This window comes from Rhea pennata, chromosome 4 (genome assembly GCF_028389875.1).
Source record: "Rhea pennata isolate bPtePen1 chromosome 4, bPtePen1.pri, whole genome shotgun sequence".
NCBI classification, from domain to species: Eukaryota; Metazoa; Chordata; class Aves; order Rheiformes; family Rheidae; genus Rhea; species Rhea pennata.
In genome coordinates, this window is record NC_084666.1 from 51027169 (window position 1) to 51049971 (window position 22803).

General features: G+C 40.0%; 1 protein-coding gene across 10 annotated transcripts in view; it reads left to right on the forward strand.

Moving 5' to 3' along the window:
* INPP4B (inositol polyphosphate-4-phosphatase type II B) overlaps nt 1-22803 on the forward strand; it is a 384670-nt gene that overhangs the window by 203843 nt on the left and 158024 nt on the right. For all 10 annotated transcript variants that reach the window (XM_062573936.1, XM_062573932.1, XM_062573929.1 and 7 more), the window contains 2 exons: nt 1211-1329; nt 3446-3562. In XM_062573936.1, the coding sequence (XP_062429920.1) occupies nt 1211-1329; nt 3446-3562 (236 nt within the window). The remainder of the gene's footprint in view (nt 1-1210; nt 1330-3445; nt 3563-22803) is intronic.

The window sequence follows — 22803 nt, forward strand, 5'->3', positions numbered from 1 at the left end:
TAATTTCAATACTGTGGTGAGCCGTAGAAGCGAAGGGTTGTTGGCAAATTGCTGTTCAAGTTTGATGCTATAGTGTCAGCTGTTCATAAGGACTCCAATGTGCACAAGCTTTATTATTATCCCGCTTTAGCACCGAATTATGATAGGATCAGTTTGAGACAGTCTTCTGAGAGATTTCATTGGCAATCTAGGTTCAGGCAGAAACTTCAAGATATTCCTTGAAGGTTAAATTTAATTGTTTCCTTGTTTCCTCTGAACTGTTTTGGAAGAATAGCAACAAAGCTTCAGCCAGTTTTCTTTTTATTGTGTCCCAAGGAGTAAGTCCAAACCCAAAGACGATAAGTATAAATGAAGCTGAGCTGGCCTTTTGTGCGCACCAGAGGTTTCCTTGCCTTGGCCTCTCACCAGAGCTGCGTTTGCTTGCTGTGAGGATAATCTGGCTCACCTTTAAAATGTTAAAGGTTGGCTGCACCTGAGGAAGCCCCCCCGTTGGCGGGGATTCCTGGAAGCTGTCCTTGGCCTCTGCAAAGCTGGAGGCTTTTCCTTTCCACCCTCGAGCATCTGAGATCCCTGCATGATTTGATGCGCTGCAGAAAGCACTGGGTAGATCCCGTCGCAGTATTTGGTGTAGCGCTAAGGAACCTCAGCAGTGACGAGGTAGATGGGTTTTGCTTCCGAGCCAGCGCATGCCCCATTGGTCCAGGTCCTCTCTGCAGAGCAGCTTACGGCACTTTTGTTCCTCCCGTGGTGCCAGAATGTATAAGCCAAGCTAATCAGTGATAGCTTTTAACTGATTTAGAGTGTCTTTATAACAGCCAAATACTGAGAGGTTTGTCACGCAAGAGGGGACCAAGTCAGGCTGCTGCGAGATGTGGCCAATTAAAGGAGAGCTTATGTAGCTTCCCGCGCTCGCAGTGTGTGTGTGTTAGCGTGTGTGCACGCATTCGTATGCAGGAGCTGATGAGCCTCTGGCAGGGAGCTTTGCAGAAGCTGCAAATATGTCTAGTGGAAACGAAATCTCAGTTCAGTTCTGCAGCATGTGACTTCCTATTTCTGTAAGTTACTTCCAAGGGACTTCCTCTGTTAAATCGGCTCGTCTCGAGAGGTTTCATCTGGAGCTGTAGTGCTGCTTGCTTTGTCCTGTGCCTGGGGCAGAGTTTTCCCAAAGTTTTCTTTTTAGCATTTTATTTTTCTTTTGTACTGTCTCCAGCATGCAAGGATCTAGTGGCTGCTACCCGTGATCGGAAGCTGAATACGTTTATACAAGTCTCGGTTGTACATCCGGCAGAGCACGTTCTGACGAGGTATTCGAGCACTGAAATCGTGGAGGTGAGTGTCTCTTTGTCAATTAACATGTTGATTAGTTAATTGCTTGTTTTTCTTCAGAAAGTGAATGAGAACTAAAGCAAGTTAGTGCATAGCCTTTGGTAAAGCAAGCACACTGTAGCTGTTAGCAAAGCATACCTGAGTGTGTTCTGTACTTCTTGGCATTTAACCAGCGTAAACAGTTAGAACTGAACATGCCTTTTCATGAAAGGTCTATTTTTCCAACCAAGAGACGTAGAGAATAGTCCAGTTCTTTAGACATGGATTTAGAATGAAACATGGAATAGTAGTTTGCATGGAAGAACAAGGCTGTGTAAATTAAACAGTACAGAGATTTTTAGAAAGTATTTTAAAATGTAGAAGAACATAGCTGCTTTATTGTAACTTTTTATCCTTTCTGTTTTTTTCCTCTTTTTTCCATTAGAAAGGTAAAATCTTTGCAACTTCAAAAACATTAGCCTGATTTTACAATTAGAAAAAGCATGTATGTATGAAGTAGCTGTGACTTTATATAAAAATAATCTGTAAATTGTGTTATGTGTTATGTTTGAGGCTGCTTTGCTAGTCCTCACTTTTTCCAGTAAGCACCCGTGTCAGAAACAGGAAAAGTTACGCTTACAAAGAAAATTATTTATAAGCTTGAGCAGACAACATAGGTGTGTCTTGTTCAACTTACTGAAGGGTTTAATTAGGAACAGAGGGGTCCTATTGCAAATACTGACCCCAATTTACTTTATCAAAGGCTTGTTTTAACTGTTAAACACAATGAGAGTATTTCATGAGCTCTTAGTGTTGTCTTAGTTTCAACTGACTACTAATTTAATTGTCATGGTTTCAGCCATCAACCATCCTGAAACTGCTTAATTTAAATAGTTTGTCTGATGAGGATGTTTCATTGCAGATTGTCTGAAGTGATATAGTATACAAGATGGAATAGATAGTTCTTTCTTTTTCTTTTTTTCTTTTTTTTTATGGAAAGAAGTAGATGCATTTTCTAATGCAATGTCCTATATTTGAATAGGATATATTTGAATGATGTGGTTTTTTTTTTTAGGGGGTGGCAGGTTTACTAAAAGGTAATTTTCATCAAGTAAAATTTGTAGTCATGCAAAAGCCTTTATTTAACAGAAAATTTAAGGATACTGGCCAAGTAATCTTTGTGAACTTTTTTGGTACAATTAAACATTAGGAAAGTATAAGCAATAAATTAAATGGTTCATTTAAATGTTTCTGTATCTATAATGTGTATAAGTGTCTGTAATATAGTTGCTGCTTTATATCTAAATATATTTGTATATATAATATTACAAAGATGGATATAATATTACAAAGCAAAGGATGTTATTGTGCTGCACCAATGTATTATTGCTTAAAGAGAGGAATTGTAATCCTCAGAGTCAGTCACTCCTTTTATGTAATACTTACAGCTTGTACTGGCTACCTTGAACTATACTGCTGGTATCAGTCTACTCAGCTTGGGTTGTAGCTGGAGCTGAACACATACCAGTTGATGAAAACTGTCAAAATAGTGAGATTGGCTTGGTTTCGTTTATTCTAAAATTCACTGCTTAAAATGCTGAGTTAATTGTAAGGAAGATACTCATACATACTGACATGTAAGTGTGCATATGTATGAGTGTGTGTGTGTATATATATTTTGTTTATATATATACACACAGACAAATGTGTGCATATGTAAATGTGCATTTATATGCACATGCCATAATAATTCTGAATGGATTTTTATTGTTAATTAACTAAGGTCTCTTACATTCTTTTTGCATAAATTACGTATTTAGTTCATTTAAATTAATATGAAACTTAAAGTACTTCTAGAAAGAAAGTATAATGTGAGGGAAGGGAATTGCTTTTTACAGACCACTCTTCCAAATATTGATGTCTGCTGGCTGAACTAGCTGGATTTTTGTTAGACTCTTCAATGAGTTTAAGTTTTAATGCTGTCCAGTTTTGTTTCTGACTGTGTTAACTGTTCGTGTCTGTCTCTCTGCTGTAGAAAACTAACTTCTTAAAAGCCCATAGTTTCTGTACATGCATCTGTAATTGAATACTGCGTGTTGCCCAGCTGCTACCGTACTGAATGTTTGCTTGTGTGGCACAGGCAACAAGAGACCCGCTGTTCTTGACTGGTGTGACGTTCCCACCGGAATACCCTATCTATGAGGAGACTAAAATAAAACTAACAGTCTATGATGTCAAAGACAAATTTCAAGACACGGTAAGTGATTTGCTTCATTTCTTGCATAGATTTTATTGAAGATTAAGTGTCTCATAGTGGTGTTCTTTGGCCCTCTGTAGGAGGTTGAAAATTGGGGAAACAGGGCTAGGTAGAATTGACTTTGCTTTTTGTTTTATGCTTAAAATATTTTTTTTCTTTGTCAGTGTATTAGAAAATAGAGCAAGAGAACCATGTACTTAAAACTAGCCATATGCTATTGTTTAATTCATTATGTGAATCAGCACAGATACACTTGGCAAATAAAAGGTTACTGTTGTGTGCTTTTTATGGCAGACAACATATGGAATAGATTGAGATAATAACACTGTGAATAATTTTTCAGAAATGTGTTACTGATCATATTTTACTTATGTCAAAACCATGATGTTGATAAAGCCTGTAACTTGATGCTTGAAAGTGGTGGTCGTATTTTATTTTAATCTCTTACCTGGTGATACCTGTAACTCTCCTATGGCTGGTGCTATTTTTGATTTGTAAGGATTTGAAGAGCTTCTGTATGACAGCTAAAGGCAAATCATCTTGGATTCCACTATTACACATTTTTGGTTGCACGGTCAGATTCCTTTGTTGAGAAACAGTTACTCAGATGAGATGATATGTGGAGGTCAGTGGGACTGTTGGTGAGTGATTTGAGTGTCTAAATGGAGACCTTGAGTGCTGTTTTACATGTTCCAGGTGATCTGAGCTTTACACAGCTGGAAGATGTGATAGGACCTGTGGGATATCTATATTTTTCTTCTATGGCAGCAAGAGTCCACCTTATATGTTTCTGTTGGACATGCAAAATGGCCCTTGACACCTGTGTTTAATTAGCTGAATTGCTCTTTTTATATCTGTAGTCAGCCCCCAATATGATCAAGAACTCTATGATTTGATGTCATGACTGTATATGAGTTTGTTATCCATAAGAAAATTAAATGTATAACTGAAGAAGAGTGTTGAGGCCGTATTTGAACTGCTTATATTAGTGAAGTTATAATATGACATTTAGAAGCCCCCCCCCCCCCCCCCAAAAGATAATAAGTAGTTGTTGTCCACTTGTTTAAATTTTGGGCCTTTGTGAGCAAACTGATTGGACCTTTGACTCCCACTGTGTGTTTAATGGGAATTAGTGGAGTAGTTGAGACAGAATCTGGATTTTTTTTTCCCATTTTATGCACCAAGGAGTCTGTCTTCGGTTTAATTTAAGAATAGTCGATAATTTAATAGAATAAGAGGTTATAATGACAGAGCCTAGAATTTGTGTGTATGGACACACACAAAAGTGAACAAGTGTGTGTGTGTGTGTGTATATGTGCATGTTTATACACATGCATACATTTTCAGAATGCGTATGTTGGTTTTTGGTTGTGGTTCAGACTGCAGAGGCTTAAAACAGGGTCTGCTTGTTTCCTCACTAGAAGTGTCACCCCTGGACAGATAGAGGCATTGAGGCAAAAGGAGTTTGACTTTGTCCTTTCCCTTCCAGTTTTTAAGTTCTTGTGATGCGCATGATGGATAATAGTACGCTATCCGTAAGGGAAAGCAGGGACCTTAATTCACAGAGCCATCCTTGCACTGCTGTTCTGGTTGCAGATCTATATACTGCCTCTGGTGCAGGACAAATTGTAATAAAAGATCTAGCCTAGCAAATGAATGTAATTTGATAAATTTTTGCAGACTTTGAGAACTTGTTATAACTGTTCCTTACAATTTTGTGCAGCACTATGGTCTATCCCAGAGAATTCTGCTAACATAGCTCATAAATCTCTGGAGAGAACATTTTTCACTTAATTGTCACAGCAGTTATACAGTGGCTATGTAAAACATACTAGAGCTATAATTTGTAGTACCTTTCTGTAGGGGGAAAATGTCAATTCTCATCATGTATTTAGCCTTTCTAATGTTTAGCATTTTTCACACTGGATGTAGGTAAGGAAAGAACAAAATAAACTCTAAGGTGTTGGTCAAGGGTGATGGCAGCATGTATGAATGATCCTAGGCCACCCCCACTGAGACTTCATTTGTAGTAGTGTTTGGACTTGTGTTTACATCTCGGAACATCAGCTAGGATAAAGCCAATGCCTTGACTTTCCTTTCTATAGTTGGAAGCCATCACAGTTTTCTGTTAATCTAGGTGTGTGTGTTTGTTTGTTTTTGTTTCACAAAAATCAACTTTAAATAAGCTAGCTAGGTACCATGACCCTTGCAGTGGTCATTGCACAAATCCCAGGGCTGGCATTACGACCCAGGAAGTTGGAGATGTCCCTTTGGGAGCAAGCCTGTTCAGAGGGCTGTGGATTCATTGCCTTTAGATTGGATAACCTGTAAGGCTACAAACAGTGAGCTTACTTGGTCCACACAGACTATAGCTATAGCTTAGGCCTGCTGCACACAGCCCCAGCATCCTCCAAACAACAGCAAACAGGTAACCCACTTGGGGGGGGGGAGTGGAGGGGGGTCGAAGCTGTTACATAGGCTACCCAGGTTATGCTCCAGACAAGCCAGATTTGTCACCAGCTCGCACAAGTGGGCCTGAGCTTGTCACGCACATAGGTAACACAACGTTTCTGGCAGCACAGACTTTGTGTTGGACTGCAAAATATTTTGCAGAAGTTGGGTAAGAAGCTGTGGTAGTTAAGTTCCCATGATGCCAGAGTTGCACTGCTGCCAGTGCTTGACTTACCAGTTTAAAGTAGCTGAAATCCCTCTTCATGCTGCGATTCAAATACATACTTAGTTATTCTCTTCTTATTTCTCTTGTAATTGAAATGAAATGGAAGGAATTGAATTCTGCACATTAATTAAACTGAGCAGGATCTTGCAACCACAAATAGAGGACTGTAGAGAAGATGGGGAAAGGGCTGGGGTGAGGGTGTAGATCACAGGATGAAGCATTTGCTTGTATTTTGCTTAAACCTGCTTCTGTCTATATGAGAGAATTAGGCATCATTTTCAAACCCTGGGGATTTCTGCCATAATCCCACAGTAACTGGATGCTGTTCAGCTGCCTCACACCAGGTTGTTGCCCTGCAGTCAAAGGGGATGCTTCCCAGTGAGGGACAGGCACAGTGATTTTGGCACTGCTGGTATGCTATTTGTGTTGCTATTTTTAAACAGATGTAAAAATAACCTTGTGATGCCTGTAATCCTGAATGGGGAGGCAGATAGTTAACTTCACTCTTGCCTGTCATTTAACTCACATTTATGTAAGAAGTGCAGTTTAATTATATTTAAGTACTGTGCAGCTGGTATCACTTTTACTGTACTTAACACACTGAAGGGTCTAGCAGCACTTTTTTCACTTTTTATGCATGTCTGTCTTATGCTGGTCAGAATTATATCTTGTGTCATTTTTTGGTAATTGGGGCTTTTTAAGTATAATGAAACCCAGTCTCGGTTTCTCTGACTAGTCTGCCTAGGTTAAGATGATTGTTCTGGTTATTGCAAATTTTCGTGCAAATGCAAACTTTAATAAAGACTATACTATTTTGATTTTACTTTGATATGGCTGGAGTAGAGAAGTTAATATAATGTGTTAATATGATATTATTTAAATCTATCCAGTGAAGCTGTGCATACAAAGCAGTAGGTAATGCTGTATTCTGAAAAATGGGCAATGAAATATGTTTCTACATCACAAAAATTTTCTTCATATATTGCCATAAGCTATTTTGTTTGTTTCACTTAAGTTGCATGATTTTTAAGGTTTGATAGTTGATTTTTTTTTTCTTTGTGCTTAGGCTGTACCTGTTCTTTAAATCATTGTCCAAGAAAGTGAGAATTAGAGGCTCATAATGCACGTTACTAAAATATTAGCTGGGCTCCTTTTATAGAGACATACTGTTAGGTTTGCTGTAAGCGTGTGCGTTTGCCCAACCTGGTCTAGCAAGTTTCAGTGCTGAGGCGAGATTCATTCTCTTTGAAAATACCGTCCAGCACGAATCAGGTAGTGCTCTTGCAAGACGGAGCTGCAGAAAATATGGAATAGATTACTCTGTACTACATTAAGAGGAAGGAGCGTGACTCGTGCATGAGTCGGTGCTCTTTACATTCAGTGCTTGGAAAACAGATTGATTTGTGCCCTACCATAAGGGCTCCAAACATCATCATGTCGAACAACGGGACTGCGTTTTGGGGCGAGCGCTGTAACATTCATCAGCAACCAGGCTTCTGTTTGGTGGTTTTCTACGGTGGATTCTTCACTTGCACACCTCCATCTGACTTGTGTTAGGTCAATGCAGTTAACCCAGAGCTTAAATTCTTCCCATGCAGGCTTTTTTATCTGTAAAGTGGGCTTGAAAATGTTCTTGTCTAGTGTGATAGGAATTTGTTTTGTTTGATGTGGTGAGATTTTAGGATAAAGGCTGTTCTAAAGTTGTGGTGTGACCTGCGATAAATCAGGTCCCTGCCTCTTACCTGCATGAGCAGAGGTGCCTTCACTTTAGGAAGAGATGGAAACCAGGAAGCTTGAGAGTAAGCTTCAAAAGCAGAAATTTATGTACACTTAGGATTATGGACTTAACTAATGATTTTCCTGCTTAAATAGCTGCAGGTAAATATAATCTCCTTTGGATAGATATAGCCACTGGCATTCACATGTGGCGTTCAAAATACAGACAACCATCCTAACGCTATCTCCCTACAGCAAGGAGAAATGTGACACATACCAGGCAATTAAGATACTACACGGTCTGCTCTCTAGTATTGCCTTTCTTTATTTTCCAAATTTTCTCTTAACTGAGAACAAAATTAGAACATTTTCGTAAACAATTTTAAGAGTGGTATAGATAGAAATAGAGTTTTGGATTTGGGATTGTATATGATAATGTGACAGATTTTGGAATATTTAGGCTTCACAATACTCTTCTTTTAACTGTTCAGGTTTGAATATTATGTTAAATTCTGACACAATGAGTGAAAATGCACAAAAGGTTGGTCTTCATTTGTTACCATTCAGTTTCTTGGTATTCCAAGTATCCCCATTAAAATTGAATCGCACTGGGGAGAGTGGACGTGAAGAGCTTCTGTCGTATGGGTGGCATTTTAGGAAATCAACCTTGAAGGCAAATCTGCAGCGAGAGCGTTCCGTGTTCCCGGGTAGGCGCTGCTCTGTATCGCAGAACCACCGCGTGTTTCAGCATGCTCTGCCCTCTCTGCTACAGGGACCCACGACTTGAATGTTGGAGATGCTGCTGAGCAGTATGTGAAATGCATTAGCAGAGATAAATGGGCAAGCTTGCACATTGCCTGCCTCCCTGCTGTAGCAAATGCTTGCAGTTCCTCACTCCTGTGAGTGTTAAAACTCTGAGTTTTCTTCTTTCTTTTAAGCTTGAAGTAGTGTTGAGAATGTCCTTCTTTATTTAAAGAAAAAAGACTTAATTTTCCTTTCTTTCAATTATATGTAAATTATTTGTACTTAAAGGTTCTCCCTCCTAATTTTATACTACATAAAGCATACCTTGGAAATGCTAATTCTGGATGGAATATTTTTAACATTCCTCTAAATATGAATATGTGCCCTTCCTGTTTATGTATATCTCTGAAGGATTTGTAGAGAAATACTGCCTTAAACTAGAAAATTTTACTCTTTCTTTTTAATAGAGCAGTACTGTACAGAACCACTGTCTGATCTACAGAAATACATGCAACAAAGCTTTGAATTTTCACATTTTTTTCAAAGTAACTGAATATTTTTTGTTGATTATGTTGATGATACACTTAATTTTTGTTTTGCTTCAGAATATATATATAAAATATATTTTATATATAAATATATTTTTTTTTATATATATAAAAATAAATTTAAAAACCCCCAAATGCTGTTATTAAAAATATGAAGAAAAGAAAAGATCTGGATACATAAAGGGAAAATCAAACTACTGAGTTTCATTTAGTTTTAGATTGAAATAAAGTCTGTCTTTGAAGTGGCTGATGGTATAAGATAAGGTTTGTCTTATTTTAGTGAATCTATAGGAGAATTGAGGATAAATGTCAAGACCAGGAATGTTACAGGTATGTTTAACTTAGCAGTTCATTTGTAGATGGACTGCTCTTTGCACCTAGCCCTTAAAAATTCAATAGGAGGATTTGGCTTTGCAAAAATCCATTTATTTGAATGTGTCTCACACTTTTTTTTTTTTTTTTTTTTTTCCTACCTCTTTATATCTCTTCCTAGTTGAGGCAGACTCCTCCCTATACCTGTGTCTTTAGGGAAACTTGTGATCTGCTTTCTTCTGTAATTTTCCCTTTTTCTTTTCTACCTACTTGAGCAATCAAATTTAACTGCTGCCTCACATCAGGGAAAGGTTTTCTCTAAGACCTAACTCATGGAAAACTGTTGTAAAACTATATGGTGATGAGACCAATTGTATTTTGCAAAATGTGAAAGGTTGCCTTGGAAATTACTTTAAAACGAGGGAAATGAATAGTAAGTGATAACCTTTTCTTGTAGGTTTTATCTTATCTAGCTAGGGATTTTTGTAACATAGTCATGGTTATTCTAATCTTTAGAGCACTGTCCAAAAGGCTTACAAATGTATCATTTTTTCCCCATAAGTGCTTTGCATGTGCATTTTTACAGCTATCCTTCACTCACGGAGCAGCGCAGGCCAAACCAGCGTAGTCAGACAACCCCGCATGAGTTGTTGCCCCATCCCTTCATTTCCCTTGGCAGCTTCTGGGCTTGGGCACTTTTTCTGCCTAACACAGAAGGCTGGGACGTTTTGCTCTGAATGTGCACACTGCTGTGAGCAGAGGGAGAAAACTGTGGCACGGTATTTCTGCAGTCAGTTTGGGGCAATCTAACTGCAGAGACGTGAGTTCAGGCTGAGGCGTTTGCTTCTGCCCCTTCGAAGGGATCATCATCAGCTTCTCCTTGGCGCCTGCGCCCTGGGTGGCCAGCGGGCGCTCGCCAGGTTGGACGGGCACCTGCCCCCTGCAGCCTTGACGTTACGAGCACATGGGGTTCCCTTATGCTCAGTGCAGCAACATCAGAAGAGTTTGATGGCTCAGAGAACAAGATTTGTGTCTGTTCTTAGCATCGTCTCCTGGGCTCCTGGTGATTTGCTTGCTTTTGTCAAGTGAATGGTCTGAAGATCTCACTGCAGTACAAAAGAGGAAAACACTTTCAGAAAAACAGTGGTATGTTTGCCATTAGCTCTAGCTCCCTGTAATGATCATGCATGCAGTAGCCGTATTTATTTGTAGCTTTGGATAGTTATACATGAGGGACACTCTGCAGGTAAAAAAGTGGAAAGAACACTTAAAGATGTTTTCCCATTATGGAAAGCTCCATTTTTTTGCCCATTGAAGTCACCTTTGGTAGTTACTTTGCCTGAAGATTAGTCCCTCGAATGGATGCCCCTCTTGTTGCTGTTGAAGCACTTCTCACTTTAAGCAGGTGCACTGGACTCCTTGGAAAATCACATCCATGAGCTCTTTCTGTTTCATTTTCAAGTAAGACTTTGGAATACTATTTCTATTACAGGTAATTGGCTTTATACAGGGAGGAAATGTCCTTCTTTACTTGCAGCCAAAAATTATTTGTTAATAGAAATGAATTAACAGGCAATTCAGTTAGAAGTGAAAACCAGAAGCCCCCAGGCCAATTGCAGCATGTTACAGTGCTGCCTCTGCCCCTTATTCCTCACTAGGGCATTTCCGTTATTCTCAAAGTCAAATTCAGGGCTAATGGAAATAACTGAATAATTTCTATTAAATGCTGTCTTTTTCTTTCTTTGATATTTATTGTCTTAATTTTTTATTTTCTTCAAAAGTGAAACTACTATTTTCAAGTTGCTACTCTGATTTTCTCAAACATCTGCCGCCATAGAAAAAAGGCACTTAGCACAAATATTGGGGTAAAATAGAAGGTACAGTATACTTAATCTTGTTCTTCACTGGCAAAAAAAAAACTGCACGATATTAAATATGTTTAGATATGAAAAGGATTGAAAAGATGAAAATAAATGCATAGGGAACAGTAGTAAGTTTGCTCTTGCTTTTGTGTTATGAAAGCAGGCAGGTGAAAGCAGGCAGAGCAGAGCTTTGTCTTTTGAAGTTTGGGTGCATGAAGTTCGGGAAATTAAAAACAGAGCAAACTCGATCTATTAGAACAGATTTTCCTCCCCTTACCATGCATCTCGCAATATTATTATCTACAGTTCTTCAGTTATGAACATGCTAGTAGCAGAAATTTTGTGCTATTACGGTAAAGCTGGGCAAATCTTTCTGTTTAAAATTCAAGAAAGAATCATGTGCACTGGCTATAACATGAGCTGTTGTTTTCTTGCTTCTTCCAACCAATTTTTTGGTAGAAGAACATGGTAAATTGCTCTCAGAGTAAATTAGTTAAATGTTTTGTATCGTATGGTGTTCTAAATATTTGATGACTAAACGTGAAAGCTGGTGTAATCGTCTAGGAATTCCACTGCACTGAATTTTACGCTAATCAAAGCGTCCTTATGTGGTCTCTATACAATGCGTTACCTAAGGAGATTGCCCCGTGGCTGAAATTCTCCGTGCTTGCCTGCCTTCGTGCCGGGAGCGAGAGCTTTTTGTTTCCATGTGCGTCGTTTCGTTGTGTTCACAATCCACAGTGAACAGAAGTGGGGAAGCAATCTCCTTCCGCTTCCTAACCTGCAGGTTTTAACAAATTGTTTGCAGTTTGGAGTGATGTTTATAAAGCCAGGAGAAGGAAGAAGAAAGAGCATAGTCCATAGTGAAGTCAAAAGTTCGTTTGCTCAGCTCTCTCGTAGGGGTTGTCTTACCCAAATTCTTAGGGAGAAGAAGAAGGGGAGCTAAAAGTCCGCACAGCATAAATCGGATACGACTGAGCTCAAGGCTTCGGTGCACAAAGCAGTTACCACGTGGAGCTGGGCATCAGCTGCTTTCCAGTGTCTGTTATGGCACTTTATGTATATGGGAGAGGGGTGAGCTGCCCACCATTGCCTTGAATTTATTCCTGGCTGAGATCATGGCTCATTACCATAGAGCCACTGCACATGCTAACGGTTTTCCTTGGGGTAGCCTCCGCCTGTGTGGAAAGCTTCCAAAAATAGCCAAGTAAAGGTAGTAACATGTCACTGCAGCCACAGCCACGAGCAAGCGTAGCGAGAGAGGCTTTTCCTCCGACGTGCCCTTTCCCATTCCTGCCGCCCCTCAAGCGCGTAGCTGAGATTATTGGCGGGCCAGGAGCGGCCTTAGCTTGCTTCCCAAAAGGCCCGTTGGAGTAACGGCTCTCACCAAGCAGCCCGAGGCCGGCGGGAGGTGGTGCGACCGCCAGCAAACGGAGAGCCGCGGCGCGTAGCTCAGCGCGGAATTTGCTGAGCCTACGGATCAGCTCAGAGCTGGCGGCGCGGCGAGGGCGCGCGGGAGGCGGCGCGGCGCCCGGGAGCGGCAGGCACGCGGCGGAGCAGGCGGGACCGCCGAGGCCGCGGGCCCGGCCCGGGGGCGCAGCGGGCGCTGGGGTGCGGGTGCCGGGCGCGCCGACAAACGTGCGGGCGGAGGAGCCGGGGCTCCAGAGTCGGGGGGGGCTTTGGGGGTGCCTGGGGGGACAGCCCTCCCGTCAGAGGGGATTCCTGGGCCCGCCAGCGCAGCACCTGGGGAAAGGAGGTCGGCACCGAATTCTGGCGCCCAGGACGCCCAGTGAGAACGTGTAATGCATCAAAAACAATAGATTTAGAAAGAATTTGTTTTGGACATCTTCCCGGGCGTATGGAACAGAAGATGAACAAAAAAGCGGAAGTAAATCTAGCCATGTTTTATTCTATTTGTGTCACAGGGAAGAAAAAAAAATCCATGTTTCCTGCCTTTTGGATTTTATTATTTTTTTCAAATAGAATGAAATTATATGGATATGGGCAAAATACAGTTATATTTAGTCTTTCTAGTGCTTTCTTCAGCATTCTGGTGTGTTGAGAATTTGTGGAGCTTTTTTGTTTTTCCTGATTTCTCTTCACCACAATAATAGTATTCTTAAAGTAGGCAGAGCTGAAGATTTTTTTTATAGTACCATGCAGCTGTTGATGTCAGTTCTTGCAATCTTATCCTTAAATTTTTTATCTTATATGCAGTATCACTAATGTGAAATGAAAAAGATGCAAGTCATAATTATCCAAAAGACTTTCTAAAGTTTCCCTACTCTGAATCGGAAAAAAAAAAAAATCTTTTTTAATTTCGTTTGAATTGTAGAGGATTTGTAAGAGTATAGTTCCCTTTGAGTTTTGTTTTTCTCCCCTAGCTTTCAGTGTAGATTTAGGCATTTTTTTGGTAAGGCACAGCATTTAATGCATAACCATTGTAGTAGTTCATATAGCTAAGACAAGTGTACCCCCTTAGCAAAGACTGTGCTATCAGTTTTGACTGTACACCTTATGCCTCAGCCATTTTTAAGTGAAATTCAGAGGTCCCATTGAATTCACAGGGGAAAAAAAGGTCAGGTGCTGTGATCAGAGATGTGTGGTTTATCTGAAATCTGATGAACAGACTTGCAGTAAGAAATTGTACATTTGCACCAATTCTAGCTAATGTATTGTTGTGCAGAAAGAAGTTTATTTTTCAGGAGGAGTGAATAATATCTATCTGGCTTGATATATGCAATCATATCTGATGGAGGCTGAAGTCTTCTCATGTTGTATATCTCACTGTTACATACAGTTGCCTGCGTTGCTCTGGTTTTTCATTGCATCACGGGAGCCTGGGCTTTTGTCTCTGCATGGTTGTTTGGCGATACCGAAGAACAACGGTACTGGTGGAGTGGAAGTAAGAGCAGGATGTTGTGCAGCATCTCTTTGGGCTCTGTTAGCACAAGCTTTTGCAGATGGTACTAAGTAGCAAGTTTATGTCTGTATTTCTTCCACCAGAATCTGGGAGCAGGACTGGGACTCAGCTGCTCGGTCTTATGTTTCCTGCCTTGCCCTTCAGAAGTCTGGCTGGGAGTGTCAGAAGCAGCCAGCAGTACTAGGTTTTTCTCCTCTCTCTGTTTTAAGAAGTGAAAGCCAATTTGTTTGATGGCAGTGCATCTGCATCAAGAGCAGCTGTTTGGATCCATTTTGTCTTGAAATGAAGATTCAAAAATACAGGGGGAGGGAAAATTACATCTCTGAGCTTACTTCAGACTGGATTGTCTGCTTCCCAGACAGAACTGTGTCATGTTGGACAAATGTGATTTATTTCCTGTAGTAGGTGGCAATCAGCCCGTCCTTGAGATGCTTGGGAGGCTTGGAGTTTGACACGCAGCTGCTGTAGTGAAATCTAGCATGGAGGTTCATGATTTGTTACAGCTAGAGATTCTCATGCCTCTGTTCCTGGGAATAACTTGGCAGCTCTTCAAAAAGAAGTAATTGCAAGGCTCTCGCTCAGAAAATTATCTTTGAATGTTGAAGCTCTGGACAGTTACTGCCCAATTATTGCTACTCTGTTTTGAAATAACATCACCGCTATGACAGAACTTTCTGAATAATTACCTTTGCCCAAATGGCTTTTAGGCTTGGATATGACAGAAGAAAAGACTATCCTGACAGTGTAAATGAAAGTGTAGGCAGGTGGACCCTGCTTTGTTGAGAGGTATCATTTCTGTAGTTACACATATCGTTATCATTAGCTAGAAATACTGGACACATCCACTGAAAAACTGTTGAATATGAATAATTTTTCTTTTACAGAAAATTAGAAACTTGGATTATCAATGCAGAATAGCTAATACTGCTTGTGATCTGAATACCTTGCTAAAGTAATGTCAGGAGACTTTCTGGATTGGCTCCTCCTAAGACAAATTGTCAAAGTAATCTGGTCATTTGTGCAGGATGAACGCGGAGCCAGTTTTCTCTGAACACGGTGGAGAAAGTCAAGGGGAGGTAGTTTCTTTGGTCTTGTTTCAATCAGCCCTTTTTCACTCTTTCTTGGCTATCATCAGATTTGTATTTACTGTACTTACCTCTGTGATACAGTCCTAGTTGAAACTTACTGAACTGGATAGTTTAGATGCTCGTTTTCATTAGGTTGTAATCATCAATGTGTTTGAACTACTTATTACTAACCAAAGGGGCAATAAATTCTTTGCTTGTTTAGCTAGTAACTGTGATTTATAGCAGTTCAGTGAGGCAATGCAAGTCAACCTGCACATTTCACTTCTGATTAGAAAGCAAGTTGTTGATTCTGCCTTCTGGAGCTCTCAGTGTTGCGGGCTCTGACTGTTGAGGGCTAGGTGTTTTGTGTCCTCACTGCCTGGCACTTCCCACAGCTGAGGCTTCTCTGCCTGAAATCAGATGCCATAGATGACTTATGTAGTAAAGGCTGCTAGTTCAGTGTGGATGTAGTAATCAGGAAGAAGCTCTCAGTTAGAGACAGATTCCATAGCTTTGTTAGAGGAAAGAGCATGGGCTTTCAGAACAGAAGGTAATTAATTTGTGTGTATTGTAAGGTCAAATAAATATGTATTTTAAGATGGTTTTGAATTTTTTTGTGAATCCTGACAGAGAATAAAAATAAGTTTGTGTTTCTAAGCATATGGGTGCTTTTCTATATCACTTTTCTCACCAAGATAACAGAGTACAAGAATTTTACCAAGAAATAATTAAGCTTTATTTTGAAAATAAACTGAGGTAGCCTCTAGCCTCTAGACTGGAGTGGATATGCTTTGCAGTAACATGCTACCGTCCTCTATTTGTATCCAACTATGGAATCTGGGATGTGATGTGTGTCTAGCTAACATCCCGTTACAAAATGGGGATATTTGGATCTTATCCCATCTGCTTATTGGGATGCAGATACTGGGAAGTATCCCTGGACCTCAGTTGAGGTGTATTTTAGGGTATTTTTTCTGTTAGGTGTGATCTAATACTGCGTGGTGAGATAGTCCCATCACTGCTGTCTTAGATACCGTTGCATGCTGCAGTCGCTTGTTTGGCTGTCCTGTTTCTCGACTGCTGAGAATTTGATTTGGGCAATGGATGGATGAGAGATGGCAGTAAGTTGGCCAGGCAAAATCACGGGCCTGTTCAAGCTGCCGGGCTGGCCAGGCAGCGCGCACGCACCTCCGAGCAGCCGCAACGCGCTCTCGATCCACCCAAAGAGCGGCCGGGCCGCGGGGAAGTGCAAGGAGGGTCGAGATGGAGAGATTGGAGGGGAAGGTGTGCCCGAACTGACAGCTTGATAACCCACCCCCTTCCCCGAGCGGGGCCTCGGGGTGCTGCTCTCTGCAGGTAATGGTAGCGCTGCCGCCGCTCGCGCAGAGCGGGCTCCCTGAGGGGGGCCGCGGGTCCCGGTCCCTCTGGGATGAGCTGGCGGCACACGCGAGACGCTGTGGGAGGAATAACGTCAGGGCTGGGGCGTCGCGGGACGCTACGGCTCTGTCTCCGGGTTCGTAGCGCAAAGCGCAGACGTAGATGAAACCTGACTGCCTAGGACAAACAATAAAAAGTTACCAGGTAGAAGTATGAAACTTGGGTAAAATTAAGGAGACCAGCTATTTCCCTAGAGCTGCGTTACTACTGCAGTGTTTGTGTAATCACACTGTGTACCTGCACGCTCTTGTCTTCCCTGCCAAAGGCTTCTAGGTTAAGCAGTAGTATTAGCTTCATTTCTTCCCAAGGTCTTTAATATATTAACGTTGACTCTAATACATATTTTTTAAATGCCATATTGTGTTTGAAAGGATTTGGGAGGCAGGGAAAAGAAGTTGGCTTCAGCCTCTATAAAATGCAGAACTTACTGTTGTGGTCGTTACTAATGTACTGCATAAAGCGTCATTTATTATGTATTTAGTATTATTAGTAAGCACAATATGATGAGATGTTTCTTACTGTCTTCAAAAAAATTAACATATTCAGAGAATACTGAATTATAGTTTGCCTACCTACACCAAAGTGGTAGTTTCAGGTAGTTTTATTTGTGGTTTCTCATTTATGTGATTTTACTCATGGCTCATGCAGAATTATAGAATTGTTTAAAACTATGAGAAAAATTTATTAATGCCATATAATTTTTGGTGAAATATTTTAAGCTGCTTTTTTTCATAAGAGGGAAATATTTTAATTGCTATTGAATTAATGCAATAATGTTATGTCATTGGCAGTTATTTTAAGGAGATAGATGTTTTCTCCTAAATTGGCCTGTGTTACTGTTACCAGGCCATTCTCTTAAAATATCTCCTCATCTTCCCCGAGAATATATTCTATTTCTTGAAACACTTGTTTTTGACTTTGGTTTTTTTAAAGGTAGGTTATATTCATGTCTTCCATGAAATAAAACCCAATGTAAAACGTGATATTAAAGGAGGCAGCCTTCAAGGATTTGACAAATAAGACCAAGAATATTGGTTTGGGGAGGGGGGTTGCATATGTGTGTGGGGAAGGGGGATAGGTACAATTCTTGTAAGCTCTTTGGCCTGATGATACTTCGATGCTTGTCAGGTCTTGCTTACTTGGGTGAGTCATAGTTTCCATACAGCATAATTTCTGGAGATTGGGACTGGCAGGGAATCTGAGGGTGGGGAGATGCCTGGGGCCAGGAATACGTGGTAGTAGCTGAGCGGTTGCAACATTTCCAAGAGAGAAAGCTAACATCCTCGAAGCTGTAGGTATTTGTGGCAGGTGTTTTATTCACTTTTATGAGAGACTTTAAGTTTGTTACTTTTTTAATCTCCTCCTACTACTTCCCCCAATTTTTATTTCATGGGGAGGATTGCACTTAACTATTTTATAAGCAGGGTCAAAAGACAAGAGTTTGGCTCCCTGTGATCTAAAAGGGCAATGTGTGCTGTTGAGTGTGAGTGTTTTTCTGACTTTTTTCCAGTATATTGTTGGTAAATAATAATAAAATGTTAAGAAAAATGAAAACAGTACATGTTAAAGTTCTGAGTAGTATCATAAATACATAGTAGGATGGTTTTTGTACATGTAAGGAACTTGCATACACATACTTACTTTTTTTGCAGTATTTTAGAAAAATTGTTGCTTTTCAAAGGTATCTTTTTATTTATTTAGGTAGTTCCTTTTTATTTTCAAGCCTGAGTGCTCTTTTGTAAGCAATGACTGGCTCTCATTAGCGTTTTTGAGAGGAAAACTGAGGAAGTGGGCTATTCATTGATAAAAGAGTTGGTAAGGCTCAGATTGAGTTAAATTTCACTATTTCTGCTATCAGCCCCTTTCTCCGATCTCTGTATCTGAACTGGGAGGTGGCACGTGACTTCAGTACTTTTGTGGTGAGGTTAGTTTGAACGCGGCGGTGTTTGCAGCACCTCCTGGGTGCTACTGCTCGTGTCTTCTGGGCGTCTGTGCAAGCGGTGCTGTGCTTGGAATCTTTTGGTGCTGAAAAGTAACGCGCAGCTGCTGATAAATGTTTGCACAGGGAATGCTAGCAACTGCTCTGTTAGTCTGAAGAATCCCACGTCTGTAGCCTTTCTGCTCTTGAGATGAAAGTCTCTTGGCAGTGTGCAATTATCTTGATGTCTGAAAATATTACGGTTAGTTATCTTAGAAGGTAGTTGAACTGTGGTTTGTATCATATATATATATATATATATATATATGTATATATGGTACAAAGATAAATATATATATGACTTTTACTACATTGTATGATATGTATGTACACACACGCACTGTTGCAGTGTATTGCCTACTATACAGTCTCCATCTCCTGATGGCAAGTGGTCGGTACTCATTTCTGCATAAATCCCTGCGCAAAATGTGTGCTGAAAGAGAATGAAAGAAGTGGGCTGATGTGTTTATAGTCTCTATATAGCAAGAGAGAAGAAGAGAGGTATCAGGCATGCTTAGGATGAAGTTAAATGCACTCATCTCTGGAGTTAACAACTGTTTGACTAAGAGATGGCAACACTGCATGGTACTTGAAGATAAGATCTGAAGAAATACCTCGCTGAAGCTACTGGGAGGCTTTTGACAGGCAGGTTATAGCTAGTCAAATCAAGAATATGGCCAGAACATAGATAGGACTCCTATTTGGGGAGTAAATTGTCCCAAAGAGCATGGATGCATGAAGTAAGACAGCTCCAGAACGAACAATTGCGTTCTCATGAATTGAATTCTTTTGGCAATCTTAAATACAATATAGTATTAATTACAATAGCTTTTACTAGGCAAAATGGCATGTTTACTGTATGTTGGTACAAGCAGTACTTCCCCTCCTAGAGTAGTTAGAATTTTTGTAGGGTCTGGATTGAACCCTCTGTACAGTTTAACTCAGAAAATTGCTTTTTAATGAAAAGTTTCTGTACTGTGAAAATTTATGTAGTGATATCTCCAGAAATAATATTTGAATGCAGTACTTTCATAAATAACTGTATGCTTAATCAGTAGTCTGACCTCATTTGGAAATAAAAGGAAATTTACTGAAAGAGAGGAGAAGAAAAAAGGAAGAATGGATGCCTAACAGATCTCTATGGAAATTGTTGAATTCCCAAATGAACCTTTCTTGTGTTCATGTTTGTTGAAAAGCCTACCTTTGAATTATGGAAATTTTAGAGAGCTAGTTAAATACCAGGTTTACCTGGACAGCCCCAGCACCTGCTGGTGGTGGAAGGGCCAGGTGGACTAGCAGAGCTTATGCGGGGGCAGCCAGCCTAGCACAAGGTTGGAAGCAGCTCTAAAGACTTGGCAAAGAAACTAAAATGTTTACAAAAGGATTGTAGTCAGCTTTGTTTGGTCTGTTGGCAAATGTCTAGTTTTCTGAAAAGCACTTTAAAAATAACATTTTTTCCCACCTTTTAGTGGCTTTATAGTTTGTGGCAGCCTCTATTTCCTGGTGTTACCTTGTAAGGTTGTCTTTTAAAGCAGAAAACACATTAGCTGGAATAAAAGAGAACTGTTTGGTGTGGTTTTTATTGAGCTTTGTTTGTTCAGATGGCAACTGAAAAGATGGAGAGAGATTTTTCTTATTTAATTTCATTTATCTGTGGTGTTGGCCATATGTAATTTGTGGCAGACTCCGTTTCATGTCACTTTATTTATTAGGTTTTATGTTTTAGCAGAGACATACTGTATCAGTGCAAAAATTGCTAGTTTCCTGATAAGATAGTGATACTACCTTAATGGATAGAGAATAGAAGTCATGCACTCAATGGACTGTTGCTATTCACATACTATAGTAGTAGTAGAGGAAATCGTGGTTTATACACTGGACTAGAAAAGAAAGGAAGGTCCAGGGTGATACCAGATCAACTAAGGTGCTTTCAAGGAATCAGATATGCATTTGTGAGGGGATTTTTTTTGGTTGGTGTATGTATATATATGTGTCTGTATTAGAACTTTCACTTTAACTGAAGATTTTAAGGATTATGAGTTGAATTTATGAAGATATTTGGATTTGAGGTATTTAGACACCTAATGATGCTGGTGAGCTGCTGTAGGGATTCTAACAGCCAATTTTCTTTGGCTCAGAGGGACTTAGGTCCCGTTTTTACCTACTTTGGGCACTTCTAGTCCCCCCTCTACTACTTAGGCACCTCTAAAGCTCCCCGAAGGAGTCTGTCTGTACCTTTTTTAAGAATCTAAGTAAATTTGAAAAAATCTGACCCTATTATGTCCAGGTTAGTACCCACTACAACCTCTCTGTAAAGCTATAGATGATCGCATGCCAACACAAAAGCAGTATGTTCCTTAAATTTGAAGATGAGGTACCTGACCAGCAGTGGTTTGGGGAATGAGCATGGCCCATCGAGCTGCTCCTCAAGCCTACTCTTCATCTGCCTTTTCTGGGAAAAAAGAATATAGCTCTTCCACATGCAAATAGGGGCATATATTGGCCTACCCAGTAGTATGTATCTTCAGGGAACCTTTGGGCATACTGTTTCCACTGCAGTGCTTATGTGATGTGGCCTTGCCCAAGTGACTGTCTAGGCGTTGCCAACCCTTGGCAACTTGCTGCTTGTTTTCCAGTACTGCAGGGAGTTGAAGTTTAGTTATATGGCTGGTATATCCTGGAAAAAAAAGCAGAGGAAGGCCAGATTTTTCTAGAGTTGTACCAGATGTGTTTATAGGCAGTAAGCCACATGGCATCAATAGAAATTATCTTCAGAAAAAAGCTGCTTTACTTATACTGAAATATTTACTATTTAAATCATTACTAATGTTATATGCTATTTTCCTCATATTTCCATTGGAAAGCTGAAGTAGGTATCATTGCATCTGGCCTCATTCCTTATAAAATTCTCTTTACCTTTCTTTGTACTTTAACAAACATAGTTACTGTAATACAATTTCGCCTTTATATGGCTATAGAGAAGTGTAGTGTGCACTTCGGTTCTGATTTCACAGCTGTTACATAGTCTTCTGTATTTTGTGAACAGGCTGTTCAGTTCAAGAGCCTGCCCTTTTTTTCTTATGCTGTGCAGAATTTGTTGATCCAGGCCATGTTTAACTTCTGTTTTGTTTTTCTAGAAGGGATGGTGATTAATGTGGATTATTTAAATGGGTTAAAAAACATCTTTAAAATTTAACTGAAACTGACTGGCAAGAACAAGGATAATGGTCCACTGAATCTGAATGAGTTTTCAGTTGTCTTTTCAAAGGAGTGCGGGTTTTCATTTAAAAAAGGTGGAGCAATAGCAAATATATAACCAAGGAAATTTCTGATAAACAAAAAGTGTTAAGGTAACTAGTAAATTCAGCTTCAACCTGTGTCCTTGTTTTTTTGAATATCAATGAATGACTTAGCAGTAAAACTTGTGAGGTGAGTTGCAATGTCTTTGTTACTCCTGTTCGTGGAGTCACAGAAGAGTCCCTCTGTGAGGGACGTGATCTCACGCACCTAGATCTTTCGTTACACGGAGCCACTGGATAAAGGAAATCAGACATGTTTATTACGTCAATGCGAAGTTCAAGTCTGTCAGCATTTCCTTTATAAATTCTCTGGGTTTTTTAGGTTACACTTATAAACGGGCTTCAGGCTAAGCGTTCAAAGATTTAGAACTAATCTCTCCCAGTACACGGGGATGTTGATGCATAAATTTCTAATTATGACAGTGTAAATGTACATACTCATGGATATTTTCTTTAAATACATTGAGCATGTATTATTATATATATATATTTTTAAAGTAATTAGGGAGAATAGGTTTAAAAGAGGAAATGGGAAAACTGAGGGGAATAGACTATTGGTCCTCTAGCTCATATGGATGTGTATAATTAGCACAATACTCTAACTTTTCCGGGCGGGAGAATACCCATTCATATTCTTGGACCTAGGAACCAAACTGTAATTTGGGTTTGGACGAATCT